The 25,463-nt window shown below is 38.9% G+C and overlaps 1 protein-coding gene across 1 annotated transcript in view; it reads right to left on the reverse strand.

The window, feature by feature from the left end:
* Positions 1-14,295: 14,295 nt before the first annotated feature.
* Positions 14,296-25,463, reverse strand: part of CAT (catalase) — a 37,765-nt gene continuing 26,597 nt past the window's right edge. Inside the window, exons 9-13 of the mRNA XM_060103267.1 lie at positions 24,923-25,061; positions 21,834-21,964; positions 16,862-16,969; positions 15,276-15,359; positions 14,296-14,961 (exon numbers count right to left, since the gene is read on the reverse strand). Coding sequence (XP_059959250.1) covers positions 14,896-14,961; positions 15,276-15,359; positions 16,862-16,969; positions 21,834-21,964; positions 24,923-25,061 — 528 coding nt within the window. The 3' untranslated portion in view covers positions 14,296-14,895. The remainder of the gene's footprint in view (positions 14,962-15,275; positions 15,360-16,861; positions 16,970-21,833; positions 21,965-24,922; positions 25,062-25,463) is intronic.

The following is a 25,463-nucleotide window of genomic DNA, read 5'->3' on the forward strand; positions in this document are numbered from 1 at the left end:
TCTCAGCTTACATTTGGATTCAGAGTTGTTGTTGTCTACTTGGGGGTGATGACAGCAACCCTTAAGAAATTCCTTTTTTTTTTTTTTTTACCCGAGGGGAGGAGGGGATGATCTTTTGTGGTACCCTGATCAAACATCACTTCCCTAATGAAGAGTTGCAGAACCACAATGCCCTGTGCCATTGGTGCTGCTCAGAGAAAAAGGATCCAATTCTGCCATTAGAGGCTCATCGGGTGCTCCCATTCCAAAGGCTCAAAAGTTTTCACATAGTTAACTGTGGCAGCTCACAAAGCAAAAAAAAAGTGATTAGTTTGTAGTTAATATAGTAGGACGGGGTGAGATGTGGGTAAGACAAACATACTGTAGATTTTAAATTGTTAAAGTCAAATTCCATAGAAAAGTTTCTTAATTAGTAAAGGAGCTAAGCCATCAAGATGGTACATAATTGGATTTAGCATAGGTTAATAGCGAGTTTCTTAACCAGAACATCTTTTTAGCCACTCAGCAAAACTCCCATGGCCATCCTTCTGGAGTAACACAAAATTAGGCACATTCTTAATTCTTGCTGAGTGTATTCCCCCTCTTCTCCTAGGTGGGAGGCATCAGATGTGCAAAGAGTCGACAGACGCTTACATCAATTTCCAAATCACCTCTGCTTCTATGATTCAAGTTCTCAACACAATAAAATCGTAATTCATTGATTCTGTCTGTGGGCAAGACGTTCCACCTTTATAGAACTGGGAATGTCTTGATGGCTCTGTAATGGCCAATTAAATTATGAGCCTCTTGTTTTGTCTTCCCACCCGATGAGTACGCAAGCTCTAAAACGCATATTTCCCTGACAAAATTAGTGACGGTGGATTTACACCAGTGAATGTTCACAAGTTAAAGTATGCACTGACATTTTATCATCAGTCACTGGTAGGTGAGCCATTAGTGACCTCCAGCTGGGTGAACTGCCCCTAGAACTCCTTCCCCAGGGCAGGAAGCCTCATGTAACGAGGCACTGAACGACAATACAGGCTGAGGGCCTCCATCTTAGAGTTTCACGTCAAAAGTAACTTGTTTTTAAAAAATGTGAATGACTGTAAAATAGTCTATTTTTTAGATTCATGTGTTTTCCAGGTGGATACAGTTTGTAAACAATGTGAATAAAATATTTAACATGTTACACTGTCTCCATATTGTTCAATTTAGCAAGGCCGACTCAGCAAACATTGACAACGTATAAAACCTTTGATGAGCCTTCCATTTTCTAGCATTTAGGGGATGGAGATTCCCAGAGAGCCCCAAAATATGCAAGAAATATATGAAGTGATCCTCCCCACCACCTTTCTATCCTAAGACAGAGGTCCCCTCACAAGATGGAAGGCATGGTCCAGTGGGTCCTAGAGCTATGTTTTTGTCTGGTGTGCACACACACACACACATTTTTTTTTTTTGCTTGTGTTTTGAGGTTTTGTTTCTTATTTTGAATTAGTTGCCGTATTTAAAAATCAGGACATTTACAGACAAATCCAGATTACCAATTTCTTTTTGAAAATCACATCTAGTACCACTAGTTTCTCAGTGCCTGTCACAGTAATTTCCTGGACCTGAGTGGAAGAGCATTTGGTCACCACTTCATGCTGCCTCAGACACTGAACTTTGTTCTTGCACTGTTGTGGTTGGTTTGAGGGTTTTCTTTGTTTTTTTCTTTTTAATACAATTTTTAAAGGTTACACGCCATTTACAGTTATTACACTATTGGCTATATTCCCCATACTGTACAGTACATCCTTGTGGCCTATTATACACCCAATAGTGTGTGCCTTCCCCTCCCCCACCCCTATCTTGCCCCTCCCCAGCCAGCAACCACTAGTTTGTTCTCCGTATCTCTGAGTCTGCTTCTTTTTTGTTATATTCACCAGTTGGTTGTATTTTTTAGATTCCACATATAAGGATATCATACAGTATTTGTTGTTCTCTGACTTATTTCACTAAGGATAATGACCTCCAAGTCCATCTATGTGGCTGATAATGGCAAAATTTCATTCTCTTTTATGGCTGAGTAATATTCCATTGTATATATGTACCACATATTCTTTATCCATTCGTCTGTCAATGGACACTTAGGTTGCTTCCACATCTTGGCAATTGTAAATAATGCTTCTTTAAACATTGTGGTGCATGTATCTTTTTTTTTTAAAACATCTTCATTGGAGTATAATTGCTTTACAATGTTGTGTTAGTTTCTGCTGTATAACAAAGTGAATCAGCTATATGCATACATATATCCCCATATACCCTCCCTCTTGCATCTCCCTCCCACCCTCCTTATCACACTCCTCTAGTTGGTCACAAAGCACCGAGCTGATCTCCCTATGCTATGCAGCTGCTTCCTACTAGCTATCTATTTCACATTTGGTAGTGTATATATGTCCATGCCACTCTCTCACTTCGTCCCAGCTTACCCTTCCTCCTACCCATGTCCTCAAGTCCGTTCTCGATGTCTGTGTCTTTATTCATGTCCTGCCGCTAGGTTCCTCAGAACAATTTTTTTTTTTAGATTCCATATATATGTGTTCGCATACAGTATTTTTTCTCTTTCTGACTTACTTCACTCATATGATAGAATCTAGGTCCATCCACCTCAATACAAATAACTCAATTTCGTTTATTTTTATGGCTGAGTAATATTCCATCGTATATATGTGCCACAACTTCTTTATCCATTCATCTGTCAATAGACACTTAGGTTGCTTCCATGTCCTGGCTATTGTAAGTAATGCTGCAATGAACATTGTGGTACATAACTCTTTTTGAATTATGGTTTTCTCAGGGTATATGCCCAGTAGTGGGATTGCTGCGTCATATGGTAGTTCTGTTTTTAGTTTTGTAAGGAACCTCCATATTGTTCTCCATAGTGGCTGTATCAATTTCCATTCCCACCAACAGTGCAAGAGGGTTCCCTTTCCTCCACACCCTCTCCAGCATTCATTGATTGTAGATTTTTTGATGATGGCCATTCTGACTGGTGTGAAGTGATACCTCATTGTAGTTTTGATTTGCATTTCTCTAATGATTAGTGATGTTGAGCATCCTTTCATGTGTTTGTTGGCAATCTGTATATCTTCTTTGTAGAAATGTCTATTTAGGTCTTCTGCCCATTTTTGGATTGGGTTGATTTATTTTTTTGATATCGAGCTGCATGTGCTGCTTGTATAATTTGGAGATTAATCCTTTGTCAGTTGCTTCGTTTGCAAATATTTTCTCTCATTCTGAGGGTTGTCTTTTCATCTTGTTTATGGTTTCCTTTGTTGTGCAAGAGGTTTTAAGTTTCATTAGGTGCCATTTGTTTATTTTTGTTTTTATTTCCATTTCTCTAGGAGGTGGGTCAAAAAGGATCTTGCTGTGATTTATGTCATAGAGTGTCCTGCCTATGTTTGCCTCTAAGAGTTTGATAGTGTCTGGCCTTTCATTTAGGTCTTTAATCCATTTTGAGTTTATTTTTGTGTATGGTGTTAGGGAGTGTTCTAATTTCATTCTTTTACGTGTAGCTGTCCAGTTTTCCCAGCACCACTTATTGAAGAGAATGTTTTTTCTCCATTGTATACTCTTGCCTCCTTTATCAAAGATAAGGTGGCCATAGGTGCATGGGTTTATCTCTGGGCTTTCTATCCTGTTCCTATGATCTATATTTCTGTTTTTGTGCCAGTACCATACTGTCTTGATCACTGTAGCTTTGTAGTATAGACTGAAGTCAGGGTGCCTGATTCCTCCAGCTCCGTTTTGCTTTCTCAAGATCACTTTAGCTATTTGCGGTCTTTTGTGTTTCCATACAAATTGTGAAATTTTTTGTTCTAGTTCTGTGAAAACTGACATTCGTAGTTTGATAGGGATTGCACAGAATCTGTAGATTGCTTTGGGTAGTGTAGGCATTTTCACAATGTTGATTCTTCCAATCCAAGAACATGGTATATCTCTCCATCTGTTTGATTCATCTTTAATTTCTTTCATCAGTGTCTTATAGTTTTCTGCATATAGGTTTTTTGTCTCCTTAGGTAAGTTTATTCCTAGGTATTTTATTCTTTTTGTTGCAATGGTAAATGGAAGTGTTTCCTTAATTTCTCTTTCAGATTTTCATCATTAGTGTATAGGAATGCAAGAGATTTCTGTACATTACTTTTGTATCCTGCTACTCTACCAAATTCATTGATTAGCTCTAGTAGTTTTCTGGTAGCATCTTTAGGATGATCTATGTATAGTATCATGTCACATGCAAACAGTGACAATTTTATTTCTTCTTTTCCAATTTTGATTCTTTTATTTCTTCTTCTTCTCTGATTGCTGTGGCTAAAACTTCTAAAACTATGTTGAATAATAGTGCTGAGAGCGGGCAACCTTGTCTTGTTCCTGATCTTAGAGGAAATGGTTTCAGTTTTTCACCACTGAGAATGATGTTTGCTGTGGGTTTGTCATATATGGCCTTTATTATGTTGAGGTAGGTTCCCTCTATACCTACTTTCTGGAGAATTTTTATCATAATTGAGCATTGAATTTTGTCGAAAGCTTTTTCTGCATTTATTGAGATGATCATATGGTTTTTATCCTTCAGTTTGTTAATATGGTGTATCACATTGATTGATTTGCATATATTGAAGAATCCTTGCATTCCTGGGATAAACCCCACTTGATCATGGTGTTTGATCCTTTTAATGCACTGTTGGATTCTGTTTGCTAGTATTTTGTTGAGGATTTTTGCATCTATGTTCATCAGTAATATTGGCCTGTAGTTTTCTTTTTTGTGACATCTTTGTCTGGTTTTGGTATCAGGGTGATGGTGGCCTCGTAGAATGAGCTTGGGAGTGTACCTCCCTCTGTTATATTTTGGAAGAGTTTGAGAAGGATCAGTATTAGCTTTTCTCTAAATGTTTGATAGAATTCACCTGTGAAGCCATCTGGTCCTGGGCTTTTGTTTGATGGAAGATTTTTAATCACAGTTTCAATTTCAGTGCTTGTGTTTGGTCTGTTTATATTTTCTATTTCTTCCTTGTTCAGTCTCGGAAGGTTGTACTTTTCTAAGAATTTGTCCATTTCTTCCAGGTTGTCCATATTATTGACATAGAGTTGCTTGTAATAATCTCTCATGATCCTTATTTCTGCATCCTAGTATCCTTATTAAATCCTAGTATTTCTGCAGTGTCAGTTGTTACTTCTCCTTTTTCATTTCTAATTCTGTTGATTTGAATCTTCTACCTTTTTTTCTTGATGAGTCTGGCTAATGGTTTATCAATTTTGTTTATCTTCTCAAAGAACCAGCTTTTAGTTTTATTGATCTTTGCTGTTGTTTCCTTCATTTCTTTTTCATTTATTTCTGATCTTATCTTTATGATTTCTTTCCTTCTGCTAACTTTGGGAATTTTTTGTTCTTCTTTCTCTAATTGCTTTAGGTGTAAGGTTAGGTTGTTTATTTGAGATGTTTCTTTTTCTTGAGGTAGGATTGTATTGCTATAAACTTCCCTCTTAGAACTGCTTTTGCTGCATCCCATAGGTTTTGTGTCATCGTGTTTTCATTGTCATTTCTTTCTAGGAATTTTTTGATTTCACCTTTAATTTCTGCAGTGATCTCTTTGTTATTTAATAGTGTATAGTTTAGCCCCCATGTGTTTGTATTTTTTACAGTTTTATTTCCTGTAATTGATATCTAATCTCATAGCGTTGTGGTCGGAAAAGATACTTGATAAGATTTCAATTTTCTTAAATTTACCAAGGCACGATTTGTGAACCAAGATATGGTCTATCCTTGAGAATGTTCCATGCGCACTTGAAAGTGTATTCTGCTGTTTTTGGATGGAATGTCCTATACATATCAATTCAGCCCATTTTGTTTAATGTGTCATTTAAAGCTTGTGTTTCCTTATTTATTTTCATTTTGGATGATTTGTCCATTGGTGAAAGTGGGTTGTTAAAGTCCCCTACTACGATTGTGTTACTGTCGATTTCCCCTTTTATGGCTGTTAGCATTTGTCTTATGTATTGAGATGCTCCTATTTTGGGTGCATAAATATTTTCAGTTGTCGTATCTTCTTCTTGGATTGATCCCTTGATCATTAGGTAGTGCCCTTCTTTGTCTCTTGTAAAAGTCTTTATTTTAAAGTCTATTTTGTCTGATATGAGAATTGCTACTCCAGCTTTCCTTTTTTTTAAACATCTTTATTGGAGTATAATTGCTTTACAATGGTATGTTAGTTTCTGCTTTATAACAAAGTGAATCAGTTATACATATACATATATCCCCATGTCTCTTCCCTCTTGCATCTCCCTCCCTATCCCACACCTCTAGGTGGTCATAACTCCAGCTTTCTTTTGATTTCCATTTGCATGGAATATCTTATTCCATCCCCTCACTTTCAGTCTGTATGTGTCCCTAGGTCTGAAGTGGGTTTCTTGTAGACAGCATATGTATGGGTCTTGTTTTTGTATCTGTTCAGCCAGCCTATGTCTTTTGGTTGGAGCATTAATCCATTTATATTTAAGGTAATTATTGATATGTATGTTCCTATTACCATTTTAATTGTTTTGGGTTTGTTATTGTAGGTCTTTTCCTTCTCTTGTGTTTCCTGCCTAGAGAAGTTCCTTTAGCATTTGTTGTAAAGCTGGTTTGGTGGTGCAGAATTCTCTTAGCTTTTGCTTGTCTGAAAAGCTTTTGACTTCTCCGAGTCTGAATGAGATACTTGCTGGGTAGAGTAATCTTGGTTGTAGGTTTTTCCCTCTCATCACTTTAAATATGTCCTGCCACTCCCTTCTGGCTTGTAGAGTTTCTGCTGAAAGATCAGCTGTTAACCTTATGGTTATTCTCTTGTATGTTATTTGTTCTTTTTCCCTTGCTGCTTTTAATATTTTTTGTTTGAATTTAATTTTTGATAGTTTGATTAATATGTGTCTTGGCATGTTTCTCCTTAGATTTATCCTGTATGGGACTCTCTGTGCTTTCTGGACTTGACTAACATTTCCTTTCCCATATTAGGGAAGTTTTCAACTATAATCTCTTCAAATATTTTCTCAGTCCCTTTCTTTTTCCCTTCTTCTTCTGGGACCCCTATAATTTGAATGTTGGTGCATTTAATGTTGTCCCAGAGGTCTCTGAGACTGTCCTCAATTCTTTTCATTCTTTTTTCTTTATTTTTCTCTGCGGTAGTTACTTCCACTATTTTATCTTCCAGGTCACTTATCCGTTCTTCTGCCTCAGTTATTCTGCTATTGATTCCTTCTAGAGTATTTTTAATTTCATTTATTGTGCTGTTCATCATTGTTTGTTTGCTCTTTAGTTCTTCTAGGTCCTTGTTGAACATTTCTTGTATTTTCTACATTCTATTTCCAAAATTTTGGATCTTCTTCACTATCATTACTCTGAATTATTTTTTCAGATAGACTGCCTATTTCCTCTTCATTTGTTTGGTCTGGTGGGTTTTTACCTTGCTCCTTCATCTGCTGTGTGTTTCTCTGTCTTCTCATTTTGCTTAACTTACTGTGTTTGGGGTCTCCTTTTCACAGGCTGCAGGTTTGTAGTTTCCATTGTTTTTGGTGTCTGCTCCCAGTGGCTAAGGTTGTTTCACATGTATCAAAAGTATACGTAACTTTTTGAGTTCACCTCCACTAACCTTTCACATCTTTAAAACTCTGATAAGGATTTTAAAGTCTTCAATTTGTCTTATCAGATCACTGAAAATAGAATTTGGCCCTTTGCCTTTATCATGAAGTAAGAGGCAAAGACAGGGCCAAGCAGTTTGCCCATTGTTTTTCTTTCAGAACAGCAAGTGCTAAGAAATTCTTAAAACTCATTTCTGTAGCAGAGATTACAAATTAGAGTGATGCCCCTTTATATGGGAAAGGAAAAAAATAATGTTTTTAAACTGAAATTCTACACTGAATTTGAAAGCAACAAGGTAATCTCTCAGTGTTTCTATAACCCAGACCAAGACCTCATTTTAGAAGAGTAGTAGATTTTAAAACACAAGGAGTCGATTTTTAGAGAGTGGTGTGCCAGAAGACAAGTGAAAACGCATTTTAAGAAGGTGAGAATGTGAGAAATGAAAACACATGTCCACACAAAAACACGTACACAAATATTCATAGCAGCATTATTCACAATAGCCAAAAAGGTAGAAACAACCCAAACATCTACCAACTGATGAATGGATCAATAAAAAAGCTTATTCATACAGTGGAATATTATTTGGCAATAAAAGGAAATGAAGTACTGATCCATGATACATGTAAGAATCTTGATAACATTATACTAAGTGAAAGAAGCCAGTCACAAAAGATCACATGTTGTATGATTCCATTTAAATAAAATGTGTACGTAGGCAAATCTATAGACAGATTCATGATGGCCAAGGGTTGCAGGGCAAGATTAAGTTGGGGGAATGGTGAGTGCTGCTAATGGGTACAAGGTTTTTTGGGGGGTGACAGAGATGTTCTAAAATTTATTGTGGTGTTGATTGCACAACGCTGTGCCTATACTAAAAGCTACTGAATTATACACTTTAAATGGGTGAATTTTATCTCAAAAAAAAGCTGTTTGTTTTTTTTTTTAAAAAGGTGCCAATGATCAAGTGTTTTAAACACTGCTAAGAGGCCAAGCAAGGTATGAGAATGGACCATTGGGCTTTGTATGTGTGTGTGTGTGGTGTGTGGTAAAATATACATAAAATTTAGGGGCTTCCCTGGTGGTGCAGTGGTTGAGAGTCCGCCTGCTGATGCAGGGGACACGGGTTCGTGCCCCGGTCCGGGAAGATCCCACATGCTGTGGAGCGGCTGGGCCCATGAGCCATGGCCGCTGAGCCTGCACGTCCGGAGCCTGTGCTCCACAATGGGAGAGGCCGCGGCGGTGAGAGGCCTGCGTACGGCAAAAAAAAAAAAAAAAAAAAAAAAAAAAAAAAAAATTACCACTTTAACCATTTTTAAGTGTACAGCTCAGTGGCAAATACATTCATGCTGTTGTGCAACCATCACCACCATCCATCTCCAGAATATTTTCATCGTCCCAAATTGAAACTCTGCACCCATTAAACAAGAATTCCTCATTTCTCCCTTCCTCCCACCCCTGGCATTCTACTTTCTGTCTTTGTGTATTTGACTATTCTAGGTACCTCATAGAAGTAGAATCATACCATAGTTGTCCTTCTGTGTCAGACTCATTTCACTTAGCATAATGTCTTCAAGGTTCATCCATGTTGTAGTGTGTGTCAGAATTTCTTCCTTTTTAAGGCTTAATAATATTCCACTGTCTGGATATACATTTTGTTTATGCATTCATCCACCAATGGACCCTTAAGTTGTTTTCACCTTTTGGCCCTCGTGAATAATGCTACACATTGTACACATATCTCTTCAGGTGTCTGCTTCCACTCCTTTTGGGCATATACCCAGAAGTGGGATTGCTGGATGGAACCATTGGATTTTAGTGGCATGGAAGTCATTGGTGACCTTGGCAAGGGCAGTCTGCTTGTAGGTTCAAGAAAGGACAAAAGAGAGTGAAGATAGCAAGTAAAGGCAATTCTTATAAGATATTGGGGAAAAGAATAAAGGGGGCAAATAACAAGAGAGGCCTATGAGATCAAGAGAGGATTCGGGGAGACTTACAAGAGCAGGTCTGCATTCTGAGAAGAATGATGCAGAATTCCAGAGCAGGAAGAAGGGCATGGACCAGCCCACATACAGGGTGCTAACATTCAATATGAATCGAACTCATCTGTGTCAACAGGAAGGAAAAAAGAGCCCGTGGATGTCAGTGATGGCAAGATGGAGGACTTTGGTGGAGGAAAAGATAAGAAAGTTATCCTATCCTTGATGAACTAGGAGCAGAGGGAGTGGGAGAGTTTACTGAGGAAGGAAAGACAGATTTCCAGGCAGTGCTGAGGGCCCACTTGAGGTTGTGGTCAAATTTTTAAAAGCCCACTTTGTAGGGCTGTGTTTTGCTCCTGCCACAGTCATTTCCAGTGTAAGAAATGAATAAGTGAGAGGCCTAGTTTACCAAGGCTGGGTTCTGGAGTAATTACAAAATCTAAACAGGGGAAGTAAGGACAAGAAGAGGGCGATGACCAAGGGAAGTTGCTAGTAGTGTTGAAGAACTGATGAGAGGGGAGGCCTATGGGAAATTAGGTTAATGTCCAGATATGTTCACACACACACACACAATTGGCTCTGTGGGTACAGTACACTGCCTCACCCTTTGACTTGGGCTTAACCATGTGACTTGCTTTGGCCAATGAAATATTAGTGGGCATGATATGAACAAAGGCTTGAAAACACACTTGTGCAATTTGAATTGCAATCACGATTTCCTGAGAAAGGAAAAACAGGTTTCCTTTTCTTGCATTCTTGCGCTTTTGCCGTTATTATGAGCTAGCCATCACCATGGGTCCTGTGTATCTTAATGTCACTTAAAAGTAATATCATTAGATAGTAACTCCCAGGAAGTAAAATCCAAATGGAAAAGTTAACTTCATCAGTATTTATATTTGAAAATTACAAAATAGGTCTCCAGAGTAGAACTGGGGACACTTCCATGCAGATTTTTACATATGGAAACATGTTAGATACATGTAATTTAACTACCAGCTTATTTTTAGACTACAGAATAGAACAAAGCAGAAAATCAGCTCAAAAACACGGTGTTTATAACCAATATTTAAATAAATAACCTCCTTCCCATCATCAAAGTATATTAATTTTTATGATTTTAACTTATATATTTAATAAAGAGATGTAACTATATAGTAAAGTTACTATATTGAAAGTATTCACCATTGGGTACAAATGGATAAATTTATTTTCCATGTCTACAAATATAACAGTTTCCAGGCACATTCAAACACAGGAGGAATTTAAGCAGGAGAGTTCTGACAGGAGAGTAAAGGAGTTTGAGCTAAAAGATTGAGAATTTGTGTTTACTAGTGTCTAATGGTTTCCTGACGCCCAAGATGTGACTCCTAAGAGTAAGCACAAACTGGTTTTGAAGATCTGAGATGAAGGGAATAAGAATTTTCAAGGGAAACAAGTTTTCAATTAGCATTCAGAACTCATTTTTAAAGTGTTCCCCTTGATTTTCAAGCATGATAGGCAAATACGGGGTAAAAATAAATGAAAAAACTTGAGGTTCTGAGCCCTGTTTTAAAAATTCATAATCATAAAACTACAATGAATTCAGTAAAATTGCAGGATACAAAATTAATGTTCAGAAATCTGTCACATTTCTATGCACTAACAACAAACTGTCAGAAAGAGAAATTAAGAAAACTATCCCATTTAAGTTGTATCAAAAAGAATAAAATACCTAGGAATAAATCTAACTAAGGAGACAAAAAACCTGTGCTTAGAAAACTATAAGACACTGGTGAAAGAAACTGAAGATAACACAAACAGGTGGAAAGATATACCATATTCATGGATTGGAAGAATTAATATTGTTAAAATGACCATACTACTCAAGGCAATCTATAGATTCAATGGAATCCCTATCAAAATACCAATGGCGTTCTTCACAGAACTAGGACAAATAATTCTAAAATTTGTGTGGAAACACTAAAGACCCCAAATAGCCAAAACAATCTTGAGAAAGAACAAAGCTGGAAGCACCATGCTCCCTGATTTCAAACTATATTACGAAGCTACAGTAATCAAAACAGTATGTCACAAAAACAGACATATAGATCAATGGAACAGAATAGAAGCCCAGAAATGAACGCACACCTATCCAGGTAGTTAATATACAACAAAGGAGGTAAGAACATACAATGGGGAAAACACAGCCTCTTCAATAAATGGTGTTGGGAAAATTGGACAGCTACATGCAAAAGAATCAAACTGGACTACTCTCTCACACCATGCATAAAAATAAATTCAAAATGGATTAAAGAGTTAAATGTAAGACCTGAAAGCATAAAACTTCTAGAAGAAAACAGGCAGTAAGCTCTTTGATATTGGTTTTGGTAATATTTTTTTGGATCTGTCTCCTCAGGCAAGGGAAACAAAAACAATAAAAAATAAAATGAGACTACATCAAACTAAAAAGTTTTTGCACAGCTAAGGAAACTATCAACAAAACAAAGAGGCCCTACTCCATGGGAGAAGATATTTGCAAATGATCTATCTGATAAGCAGTTAATATCCAAAATATACAAAGAACTTACATAGCTCAATGTCAAAAAAACAAACAACTTGATTTAAAAATGAGCAGAGGACCTGAATAGACATTTTTCCAAAGAAGACATACAGATGGCAATCAGGCACATGAAAAAATGCTCAACATCACTAATTATCAGGGAAATTCAAATCCAAACCACAATGAGATACACTTGTCAGCATGGCTAATGTCAAAAAGACAACAAATAACAAGTGTTGGCAAGGATGTGGAGAAAAGGGAACCTTCGTGCAGTTGGTAGGAATGCAAATTGGTGCAGCCACTATGGAAAACAGTATGGAGATTCCTCAAAACTTTTTTAAAAGACTACCATATGATCCAGCAATTCCCCTCATGTGTATTTATCTGAAGAAAACAAAAACACTAATTCGAAAAGATATATACAGCCCTATGCTAACTGCAGCATTATTTACAATAGCCAAGATATGGAAACAACCTAAGTGCCCATCCACAGACAAATGGATAAAAAGATGTGATATATAATGGAATATTACTCAATCATAAAAAAGAGTAACATCTTGCCATCTGCAACAGCACAGATGGACCTAGAGGGTATTATGCTAAGTGAAATAAGTCAGACAAAGAAAGACAAATTCTGCATGATTTCATTTACATGTGGCATCTAAAAACCAAAATGAATAATCATAACAAAGCTGCCAGAGGAGAGGGTGGTAGGGGGAGGAAAGAAATAGGTGAGGGAGATTAAGAGGTACAAACTTACAGTTGCAAAATAAATGAGTCATAGGTATGAAATGTACAGTGTGGGGAATACTGTCAATAACTATGTAATATTGTTGTATGGTATTATACATATCATAACCAGACTTATAGTGGTGATCATTTTTAAATGTTCAGAAATACTGAATCACTATGTTGTGTAACAGGAACTAACATCGTGTTGTAGGTTATTTATACTTCATCAACAAACTAAGAAAAAGAGATCAGGGACTTCCCTGGTGGCACAGTGGATAAGAATCCACCTGCCAACGCAGGGGATCCGGAAAGATCCCACATGCTGCGGAGCACCTAAGCCCGTGCGCCACAGCTACTAAGCCTGCGCTCTAGAGCCCGCGAGCCACAACTACTGAGGCCGTGCGCCACAACTACTGAAGCCCATGCGCCTAGAGCCCATGCTCCATGACAAGAGAAGCCACGGTAATGAGGAGCCCGCACACAGCAACGAAGAGTAGTCCCCACTCGCCGCAACTAGAGAAAGCCCGCATGCAGCAACGAAGACCCAACGCAGCCAAAATAAATAAATTAATTATTTTTTTTAAAAAAAGAAAAAGAGATCAGATTTGTGGTTACTATCAGGTGTGGGTAGGGGAGAGGGGAACTGGAGAAAGGCAGTCAAAAGGTACAAACTTCTAGTTATAAGATAAATAAGTACTAGAGATGTCATGTACAATAAATATCATTAATGCTACTGTGTGTTACATATGAAAATTGTTAAGAGAGTAAATCCTAAGAGTTCTCATCACATGAAAAGAAATTTTTTCTGGTTCTTTAATGTCGTACAGTATCTATATGAGATGATTAATGTTAACTAAACTTATTATTTTTTTTTGGCCACAACACGCAGCTTGCAGAATCTTAGCTCCCCAACCAGGGATTGAACATGGGCCCCTGGCAGTGAGAGGACTGGGTCCTAACCACTGGACCACCAGGGCATTCCCATTAACTAAACTTTCTGTGATAATCATTTCATGATGTATGTGAGTCAAATTTATACAGTGCTGTATGCCAATTATATATCAATAAAACTGGGAAGAAAAAAAGGAAAAAAATTTTTTTTAATTAAAACTCATAATTAGATAAAGAAGTGAGCTAATGAACAAGAGATCTAAGCAATTTTCAAAGCTGGGAAATTTGCTGTTTTCCCAATAGAATAAAGTTCTGGTCCCCTGTATCTCAGAGGCTATGTCTAAAGGCTATTGTTTTAAACAAATAACATACTACCCTTGTGAGGATGATATTTTCAATTATAAGGGTAAGTATCTGATAACAGATGACACTCAGATTCAGAGTCTTGAGACATTCCAAGTTATATATGTAGCCTAAAGAAACCAAATACCATCTTCTATTTTTATTTACAGATTATTTTATTGTAAAAGGATAAGCAATTACAGATCAGCCTGTTGCAAAATCAATACTATATTAGCATAAATGTAATTCCAAGTTATAAAAAATCTGATCAATTCCAAGCAGGAATAAACATTAAGCCATGATGGTACTGAAGTTATTTTCAAAAGACACCAAATTGTGCTTCCTATAAAGAACTTAGAAAAATTTAAATTTCTGAGTGGATTATCTTTATCTTTTCTTCTTATATAATTACAGCCATATTTTTATATAGCAGGCCATGAGATGATATGTAAACATATTAATTTCACCAAGATTTTTTCTTATCAAATAAAATCATATTTCTGCTAGAAACTTTCATTCTAGTCATTTTAAGTAAATAATCAGCTGTCAAAAGCAAATACACATTTCTTTCAAATGATTGTTAAGCTCTAACGTTCATTTACCCCTAGGAAAATAGCATTAAAAGCCATTATTACGTTATTTGCTATAGAAACCTGCGATTATCATTTTACAGACATAAACTTGCATTTGCATGTCTAGCGCAGGAGAATCTTCCATCCAGCGATGAGTGGGCATGTGTGTCAACATTATGCTTTGCTTCATAGGCGGACAGACAACCCTCACAGATTGGCTTTCTCCCTTGCAGCCAAGTGAGACCCGGGATTTACATAGGTGTGAATTGCGCTCTGTTTCGAAAGACCAAGACCAGCAGGTTACTTAACTCACTTGGGCAGCAACTCAGTATCTATCTTAGCTTTAATCTGTGCTCAAATGAAAATAAGCATTCAGAATTTGTTCACCTTAGACTGTCTTATACTGCCCAAGGCTAAAACGAGGAGCATGTGCTTTCCAGGTGAGTTCTTATATCTCAAATGAGATTCTGAACAGCTGCTTAAGAAACGGAATAGCTGCCCCTGAGGAGAAACATCATAAAAGGAAACCCAACTATGCCTATCCACGACACACCCCCTCTGCCACAGCCAGGATGCTCTGGGCTCACCTTAGGTTTCTCAGCGTTGTATTTGTCCAAAAGAGCCTGGATGCGGGTCCCATAGTCAGGATGGACATCACTAAAGTTCTTAACCTGTAACCAAGTGAAAATAATGTAAACATTAGCCTAGCCCTCACTACCCCAGTCCCCAGAGTCTGCCTCACAGGGTCGACTCCAGAGGGGAGGACGGACGCTTCCACAGGAGGCAGAACAACACAGCATTTACCAACACGGAGGAAGGCTTGCGTCCTGGACATATACTGGCTGAGCAACTTTGCCTAAGTCACTCATCTGAGCTTCAGTACTCACTCCTCATGAAATCAGCGAGATAACTAAATCTACCTCATACAGTTCATATCCACTCCCCAGAAAAATAAGTGGGATGATTAAATCTACCTCGTAGAGTACCGTGAGAAAAACGCGTTATGAGGTGAGCTACATTTACAGCAGGTAAAGAGCTGACCTCGGAGGAACACAAAAAGTTATAGCGATTTGCATTAAGAAACAGGCCCAGACACTGCCTGAATTTAAAGTGAGATGTACAAACACTGGCCCCTGCTGGGCAACTAAGCATACTTCAAGCAGGAATTCCTGACCTTGGGCTGATCCTGAGGTGGGGCATCAAGAACCCACAGGGGGCCTTGCAGCTTCAGCATATGTGAGGAGAAGGCCAAGGGTTCAAGCCCAGTTCTCTACTTACAAACGGTCTTATTCATTCTTATCAGTGAGATGAGAAAATACCCGCCCCACCTATCTCACAGAGCGACTGTCAGGCTCTCTGCCCCAGACAGCAAGAACTACTAGCGCTCAGGGACTTAAAGGGTTATCTTTCATACACGCCCTGGTGAAACACAGTTATAGAACCTTGCCTGCAGATAGAGCACCCAGCCTGCTGGTACATATCTCCAGGCCTTAGAACACATCCCAGACAGCTGTCCCTATGAACAGAGAAGCAGCAACCAAGAGACAAAGAAATAGCCGGGGTTCCTAAATTTACAAGAGGCTAACCCCTGTGGCAGGCCAGGAGAGCACAGCGGAGCACAGAGCACAATGAGCTACTATCAGAAATACCCTGGTGCCTCAGCTCAAAAGTTCAGCCTGAGTCTTTGGAAGTAGCTCAGTTCTGATCCCAGAAAATGTGCAAGTTTCTAGTTGCTTCCGAAGGAGGATCAGACATCATAACATCAAGTAGTCAGGCTGACTTCAAATCACAAAAATGTAATCTGTGTTTCTTATCACCTAAAGTCTAAGCAAAATTGTGTCAGGACCCACATTTTGACATTGGACATTACTCTTTTACACAGAACTTGGCTGCAGTCAGATTGAACAGCATAGGAGACCATTCACCCTAAACTCAACTAAATTATTATACACTGGACAAAGAGCTAAGGATCAATGGATATGGCATATACACTGGAGGTAAGACACAGAGAGAAAAGAATCAGAGGTTGATTGGGGATTCATACTAGTTTTTTTAAGTCTGCTTAGCTCAAGTAAAATAGAAATGACACTTCCATGGAAGGGTTTTCTCACACAGCTGCACTCTCTTCTCCTGCCAGCAGGTGTCACCCTTCGGCTTGCAAAGTATCACTCACCGCTTTCTTCTGGATAAAAAGTTGTGCATCTTTCAGATGGCCCGCTATGTTCTCACACAGGCGTTTCCTCTGCTCCTCATTCAGTACATTCAAATAGAAAGCCCGCACCTGCTCATTGAAAATAGAGTGCAGGGAATCAAATAACCACTTTATCACCAACAAAACTCACCCAAACACCACTTTTGAAATGAAGATGCAAGATTTCTCATTGGTATAAGAATGAAAAAAGGTTTTAGAATTTAAAAATAATTTAAAATTATAGTTGAAACTGTCGCATGTTGAGTTCCTCACTTTTTATTTTATTTTAAGCAAAACAGGAAGATAATAGCTCATAACTTCTTTTTAATAATGCCCTTTGTAGTCACTGCTTATAAATCTCTTATAAATAGAAGGCAGTGTTGCCTACAATTAAAAATGCCACCACGCCTTAATACTGACAAGTGCAGAATGTGCAAACTGTCGTTAAATGTAAGCTTAACGCAATACAACCTTTGTTCAATTCACTCAGGACCAAAGAGGAGGAAAACACCCTAATTTATTAATTAGGTCTTTAGTTATTCAGAAGCCAAGATTTCTTGGAGAAGACAGATGTTAATAGTGACACTTTGCTTCAATTATTGGGTTTAACCTCTAAAATGACTATCAAGAAGTTAAAATAAAAAGTAAGAGCTTAGTATTAAGTATATGAGTCCTAACAGCCTCTGCTCATTTCTGAAACTAACCATTTCTAAGTTATGGCTATGATTCTATTCTACATTTCTTTCATTCATTCATTGAGCAAATACTTATTTCTCATGTACCTATAACACACCAGGCACTACTCTATGTACTGTTCTACTAATGTTTATAAAGTCCAAAAATATCCAATTATCCAAAGTAGCAAATTCATAAAATATCAAATATTCATAATTTTTCTGTTATCAAATATCAGAATATAATAATATTTCTTAAAATCTGAGCAAAGTCTAAACATAAGGGACTTCCCTGGTGGCGCAGTGGTTAAGAATCCACCTGCCAAGGCAGGGGACAGGGGTTCAAGCCCTGGTCCAGGAAGATCCCACATGCCGCAGAGCAACTAAGCCCGTGCGCCACAACTACTGAGCCTGCGCTCTAGAGCCCGCAAGCCACAACTACTGAAGCCCACGAGCCGCAACTACTGAAGCCCGTGCACCTAGAGCCCGTGCTCCGCAACAAGAGAAGCCACTGCAATGAGAAGTCTGCGCACCGCAGCGAAGAGTGGCCCCCGCTCGCCGCAACTAGAGAAATGAGACGGGGTCTTCTCATTGTGGTGGTTTCTCTCATTGCAGAGCACAGGCTCTAGGCGCTTTACCCACTCCAACACTTTTACCACAGACCTTTAAGAGCAGGACCAAATTCCTCTAAAAGGAAAAGTGACATTTTTACTAGCCTATACAAAGTTAGAGAATGATTTTTTTCTTTTTAAGTGTAACATGCCTACAGTAAGGGTACTAAACATAAGTGTGAAGTTCAGTGATTTTTCAGGGGACACAAATGTATCACAACCACCCAGATCAAGAGAGAACATCACTCACACCCCAGAAATCCCCCTACCATACCCCCCCGCCCAGTCATTATCCCCTTTCTCCAACTGCTTCCCCAAGGGCAAATTTTTTTGACTTCCAATATTATAAACGTTTTTTACTTCTCTTTCAAATGTACACAAATGGAATCATACAGTCTATATTCTTGTTCTTTTGCTCAATGTCATGTTTGTAAGGTTCATCTATGGTAATGTTTGTTGGAATACTTCTTTAATTTTCATTGCTGTACACTGTGGGAATATACTACGGTTTATTTATCCAAGCTTTTGTTGATGAACATTGGGTAATATGAATAAACAGTGTTGTACATGTCTTCTGCTGCTCATATGTACACATTTCTATTAAGAATCTACGTAAGAGTGTACTTACTAGGTCAAAAGACATGTACATGTTTAGCTTTAGTGGATATTGACAAACAGTTCTCCAAAACACCTGAACCAATCTACACTCAGGTAAGAGTTAGTGTTGTTTCTCATTCTCGCAATACTTGGTACACAGTCTTTTTCAGTCTAGTCATTCTGGTGTGTATGTAGTGGTATCTCTTTTTAGTTTTATTTTGCATATCCCCAATGACTAGTGAGATAAACTACTTTCTGTGTGTTTTTCAGTCATTTGGATATTTTCTTTTGTGAAGTGCCTGTTCAAGCCTTTTGCCCATTTTTCTATTCATTTGTCTGTCATTTTCTTATTGCTCTGCAGGAGTTCTTTACATGTACTGTATATGAGTTGTTTGTTAGTTAGAGGAACTGCAAATATATTTTCCCACTCTGTGGTTTGCCTTCTCAATCTCTAATTGGTTTCTCATAACGAAGAGATGTTCTTTTGTTCTCTCTTCATGACTGAGTCTTGATAACATATACTGCTCTATCCACCAATTCAGTAATCCTCTCTTTGGCCATGTTTAATCTCCTTTTAAACTCATTTACTAAATGCTTAATTTTAGTTCTTGCATTTTCTAGTTCAGTATGTCTATTCAATTCTTTTTCTTTTTAATTTAATTTAATTTTATTTTATTGGCCGCATTGTACAGCATGCAGGATCTTAGTTCCCCAACCAGGGATGCAACCTGTGCCCCCTGAGTGGAAGCACAAAGTCTTAACCACTGGACTGCCAGGGAAGTCCCCTCCATTCTTTTTTTACAGATTCAAGTTCTTTTATTAAATTCTCCATGTTGTCAACTGTTTTCTGTTTTCCTGAACATATTATTTGCAGTTATTTTAAAACCTATATCTGACAATTCCACTATCTGGATCTTCAGTAGGTTTGTTTCTATTACCAGTTGTTTTTTTTAATCCCCCTCTGGCTTTTCAGATATAAGGTCTTATGTGTTGGGTATGCCTGATAATTTATTACTGAATGCTGGGCATTTGCATATGAAAAAATACAGAGATAATGTGAGGCTCTATTTTCCTCCAAAGCCTTATGTTTGCTTCTGGAAGATAGGATAGAGGGAGATCACCTTAATCCAGTCTGAGATTGAACTGGTATAAAACTGAGTCTCATTTTTTGTAAAGGCAAGTTGATTTCAGGTTTGTCCTTATTTCTAGGATGGCCCTTCAGGGATCCAACTGAGTGCCTGGGATGTTAACTAGAGGCCCTCTTCCTTAGCAGGCCCTGAACTCCAATTTTTATTCCCTCCAGACCCATGAAAACACTGTAAACTCTGCTCAGAATGTTGGCCAATACTTACAAAGTAATAAATGCCTCATAAGAAAAGAAGAACAAATATCAAGCTTATATCTCTGTACTTCTTTTCTCTTCAAAATCTTGGCCCCTCAAATTCTTGCTGCTTTTATAGCTCTCCACAGCCTTTTTGTATTTTATCTAGCTTTCCAATGTTCTCCATGAGAGGATAGGTCTGATACAAGCTTGTCTGTCATAAGCCAGAAGCATAAGTCCAAGTGGATCATTTTTAAGAGTATAAACCTGGATCTTCTTATTTATATTCCATGTGACTCTTACAGTTACAGGATTATGCTATGAAGCTATAAACAGTATCATGACTGCTTAAAAACTTGAGTTCTATATAGTGATAAGAAAATCTCTCAAAATAAGAATGATCATATAGTAAATTTTAATGTGTGAGCAACAGCCTCATTATCTAAATTAATTTCTACAGAGGTTGTATTAGCTAGTTTAACACTGGAATAGACTTCAGGTAGGTAAAATTTTATGAGAAGCAGGAATTGTATTGTAATATATTGATACTTGGTAACCTACATCACCAAGAGTAAGGCAGTTACTATAAAAGGCTTTCAGGAGACATTTAATTTCATCTAAATATGGTTTATAAGGTACAATAAAGCAATTTCTTTTTTATATACATGTATACACATAAGTGCCTTTCAAATAATGGTATCTTCGCAGCGAATTAAATTATGTATTTAAGTATATTTTACTGGGAACACACATTTACAAATTGAAAATCTAGAATAGGTCCCATTCTAATTTAAATATTGTTTAACACCAACTACCCAAGCAGAGATCTAAGACAACTATACTTTTTAACTTTATCCTTTTCTTACGTGTGGTATAAGTTGCACTGGGCACATTAATGAGGTGGCTGCTCTTCAGAGTCAAAGGGCCTCTTCCATGGCATCTACTAAAAGAACAGCCCCCAGGCAGCCATAGGTGATTAGAAAGAGGGTGGGCACTTGACCCCGGTCAGTTAACTAGAGGCTGGCCAAAGGCCAATGATGCAACCCATAGTGAAAACATTAGTCTATTCAATCCAATTTCCTCTCTCCAGAATCTGACTGTAGAAGTATTGAGAGAAGGAATAAAAAAGGACCAAAAAAAAAAAAAAAGTAATACATGGAGAAAGAAGCCATAAAGAAGAAGAGTTAGGCCATGGTCATAGCAAAACCACAGCAATGTTAAAACACAAGCTATAAGGCAAAGAGGAGAAAAATAGGGAAGGACATGGTAAGAACGAGTAATTGTATTGGAGAGCAACAGCAGACAGATGGAGAGTAGCCGAGTCCCATGAATGGGGTGCCCTACAGTAGAAACACCCACACCTTTGCTACTGGGACTCCTAGTGCTATTTTGAATCCAGTTCTAGTCCCTTAAATCTGGACTGTCCTTCTCAGATTCTTAGATTCAGCTGTACTTAAGCTTTACTTGCCCATTTCTTAGATTTCCACGAGATCACTGCTTCCCTAATGGCTCCCACTTACATCCCGTCAATAAAATTTGGAGGAAGTGAAATGAGTCTCCATACCTTGTACTAAAAGCACATAGTAACACAACTCTTCAACTCCATTTAATACAGGTGCTGATTTATGAATAGAGAGGTTGTCCCTGAATTCAATTTAAGACATATTAGACACTTTAAAAGGGGGAATATATGCAGACACTGACAAGGAGAATAACCAAGCAACTCGCACAGCAGACAAAGGATCCATTACCTGAGTGACGTTATCATCGTTGGCACTGTTGAAGCGCTGCACATCCCCAGAACAGTGGGTCCGATGTTCCAGGGCAGAAGACTGCTGCTCCGGAGCACCAAAGCTGTTGGGGTAATAATTTGGAGCTCCACCTTTAACAGAAAACCACACAGGTTCACTTGGGGAGATGAAAAATGAAGGAAGTCTACAAACAGTCAACAAAATAAGAAATAAATTCAAGTGACAATTATATTTATACATACGTGTATACACACACATATACATGCCATGCACGTATGATTTTTAACACCCCATATTTAGCTACAGGCAGTACTTGGATTGTTAGAGAATATGCCATCCGCCAAACGCTTGCGTGGCTGTCCCACTCTGCGTCTTAATGAAGAGATTTCAAATTCCCTTTGAACACTTCAGACGGCCTCATCTCTACGATCTCCTGATGCCTTCCGGTACGAATATATTTATATGAGCTTGGTTTGGCCCCCATAGAAGAAGAGACTCAAAGACATATTTCAGATTGGAGGGTTTCATTGGGGCTTGGGCTCAGTTCAAAAACAGAATCACAGAATTCTTGGGAGCAACTCCAAGTTCTAGCTCTGCTCCAGCTTTGCTCCTTCAATCGCCAGACAGATGAACGGAGCCCTGAGATGTTCTGTTCACTGAGTGCCGCAGGGTGATGGATGGTCAGTGGTGGATCCGGGATCTGGGATTTTTGTCCTCTCCATTCCAGCGCATACGACACTCCTATCACAGGATTCTACGTCACTATTTATTTCTTAATGGTGTTTTAAGATTCTCGGGATATCTATCCTTCCTATTGACCAAGACTTTATTCAGTTCTAGTTTCACTTTCACTTCTCTCTACAGATACATTTTTAACATATTTTTCTAAAATTTGATATTTCTAGTATGTCAGCACTCATTCATCTGGACTTAGGAAAAAGAATGACAAATGCGATCGAAACATTTATTAAGATTTCTGGAATAAGTTACGAGGCTTCTTTTTCCTTTTGGCATGTTCATTTTCCCAACTATACTCTGCTTCGGCTGATGTTAGCAGAAGCTTACATTATCTGAGTACGTGCTGCCTAACAGAAAGGATGGCCTGGAAGCATAGTAAGTGGTTTGAACAAACCAGTCGGGATTAGAATTTTACCCAGCTCACTGCCAGAACAGATTATTCTAGGTGGATAAGCAGGAGATGCCAGTACATCACATTGACGAAGGAGCCAAATGCATGTAGGAAGAGAGGGGGCACCCTACTACCATGGAGCCCAGTTATCCACCTAAGAAATTCATTCCAGCTCAGCCACGTCCATGTGAAAAGCAAAGTGCTCCAATAACGAGCCATCACAGTGGTTTTCTGCACTAAGAATTAGCTCTTTGAAATATGCCAATTGAGTAATTCTAAAATTTGATTTCCAAATTATCTCTACCTTTACTCAAAGTCACAGCTGTCTTCAAGTCATTGACTACTGGGAACAATTAAGCTCTTTCATCAAACTACAAGGGCATAGTCCAAAGGGTCTACTTTTAAAATTAGGCAAAAGGTGTGTCAAAGTAGTTTTTTTTCATATATATGCCACTATAATAGTAAACAAGAATGGTAAACACAAAGCATTTACTTATTAATGACGTTCCAAAATATATATGAACTGCTCTGATACAGCCAGTCTCAATAATGAAAGGACCGAAGGAGATTAATGAAAAAAAAATCACTTTAGGGCCTCCCTGGTGGCGCAGTGGTTGAGAGTCCGCCTGCCGATGCAGGGGATACGGGTTCGTGCCCCGGTCTGGGAGGATCCCATATGCCGCGGAGCGGCTGGGCCCGTGAGCCATGGCCGCTGGGCCTGCGCATCCGGAGCCTGTGCTCCGCAACGGGAGAGGCCACAACAGTGAGAGGCCCGCATACCGCAAAAAGAAAAAAAAAAAATCACTTTAGAATAAAAACGCAGAAGACAGACACAGAAGTATCAGTAACTTTGGGCAATAACACACTCCATACCTTTGTAAACCTCAAAGAGCAGAAATATGGCAACAACACAATACAATCATTCAGTGAGCATGTAAACTTGTTAAATACTTGTAAAAGGCTTAATGATAATGGTAACAAAATGCAAGGCACAAAACTATATATACAAACTGATCTTAAATGTATAACAAGTATTCACAGAAAAGACTGGGAAGAAATGCAGCAAAATGCAACAGTTCTGGCCTTTGGATATTGTGACTATATATGGGTTTTTCTTCTTTTTTCTCTTCTTTCCCTTATATTTTCCAAATTTCCTTTAAGGTACATGTATTATTTTTAGCATAGGAAAATAAACTTTGCTTGAATATAGACATCTATGGCTATAAATATAAATCATCAGTAAAATTTCTGAAGGGATCATGTGTCCTTCAGACACACGTAGTATAGCATGTGTATGGCAACTCTTGGCTTTTGCATTTCCAAGAGGCTAAGTCCTGGTGGCTTAAGAGTGATTTCAGGGGGCTTCCCGGGTGGCTCAGTGTTTGAGAGTCCGCCTGCCGATGCAGGTGACATGGGTTCGTGCCCCAGTCCAGGAAGATCCCACATGCCGCGGAGCGGCTGGGCCCGTGAGCCATGGCCGCTGAGCCTGCGCGTCCGGAGCCTGTGCTCCGCAACGGGAGAGGCCACAATAGTGAGAAGCCCGTGTACCGCAAAAAAAAAAACCCAAAAAAACAAAACAAAACAAAAAGAGTGATTTCAGGAATCATCCACTTTGTGAAGAGTCTTTAAAACCTGCTCCCTAAGTTGGATGATACCCTACAACAGCCAGTGTAGAAAAGCCTTTCTCCCTGCCTTCCATAGTCAGATGGACAGCAAGTAAAATCTGAGGAGGGAACTCTCCATAAAACATATAAAATAGATGAAAGTATGGAGAATCCTCAGGCAGTTTAAACCTTCGTTGCTGGGCAACAAATAGGAGGTTGACAGGAGTGGCTGTGGGGCCTCCACAGAGCAGCAGGTGCCTGGGGCAGCCTGACGACCCCTGGGCTGGCGGGGCCTCCTGCGCCCTGCCCAGCAGTGCCCTCCACACCCGCGGGGTGAGCCAAGGTCCCAGGCCTACCCTGATTGTCCAGCACGCACATGGGGCCGTCACGTTGGTAGCTGGCCACTCGAGCTCGGAAGGGACAGTTCACAGGTATCTGAAGATAGTTGGGTCCCAGGCGGTGGCGGTGAGTGTCGGGGTAGGCAAAAAGGCGGCCCTGCAGTTACAAATGAAACAGACTTGGACGGTGTGCAGTAACATACGAAAGAGGAGTGGCCCGTGAACTTCACTGTAAAGTTTCAAGCACAAAGCATCACAAAGCCCTGCCTGTCCCCCCAGTAAAGAGCAAAGTCTCTTCTCTCTCATGAAATGAGTTCTCCCTAACTGAACGGCCCTTGCTCTTCCACCCCTTGGGGCCAAACAGCCACAAATCTTCACATCTGTTCTAGGTCATAACTCCTTTTTTCCTCAAGTAACAAGTTAGTGCTCAGACTTGAATTATTTCCTATTCCCAAGGACACATTACATTGTGAAATAAGTTTGCTAAAACCCAACTAACTGGAATCATGAACTAATTCCACTCCTCCCCACTCTCTCACTCTAGGGGAGGGGTCAACCA

The sequence above is a fragment of the Mesoplodon densirostris genome, chromosome 7 (assembly GCF_025265405.1).
Source record: "Mesoplodon densirostris isolate mMesDen1 chromosome 7, mMesDen1 primary haplotype, whole genome shotgun sequence".
NCBI classification, from domain to species: Eukaryota; Metazoa; Chordata; class Mammalia; order Artiodactyla; family Ziphiidae; genus Mesoplodon; species Mesoplodon densirostris.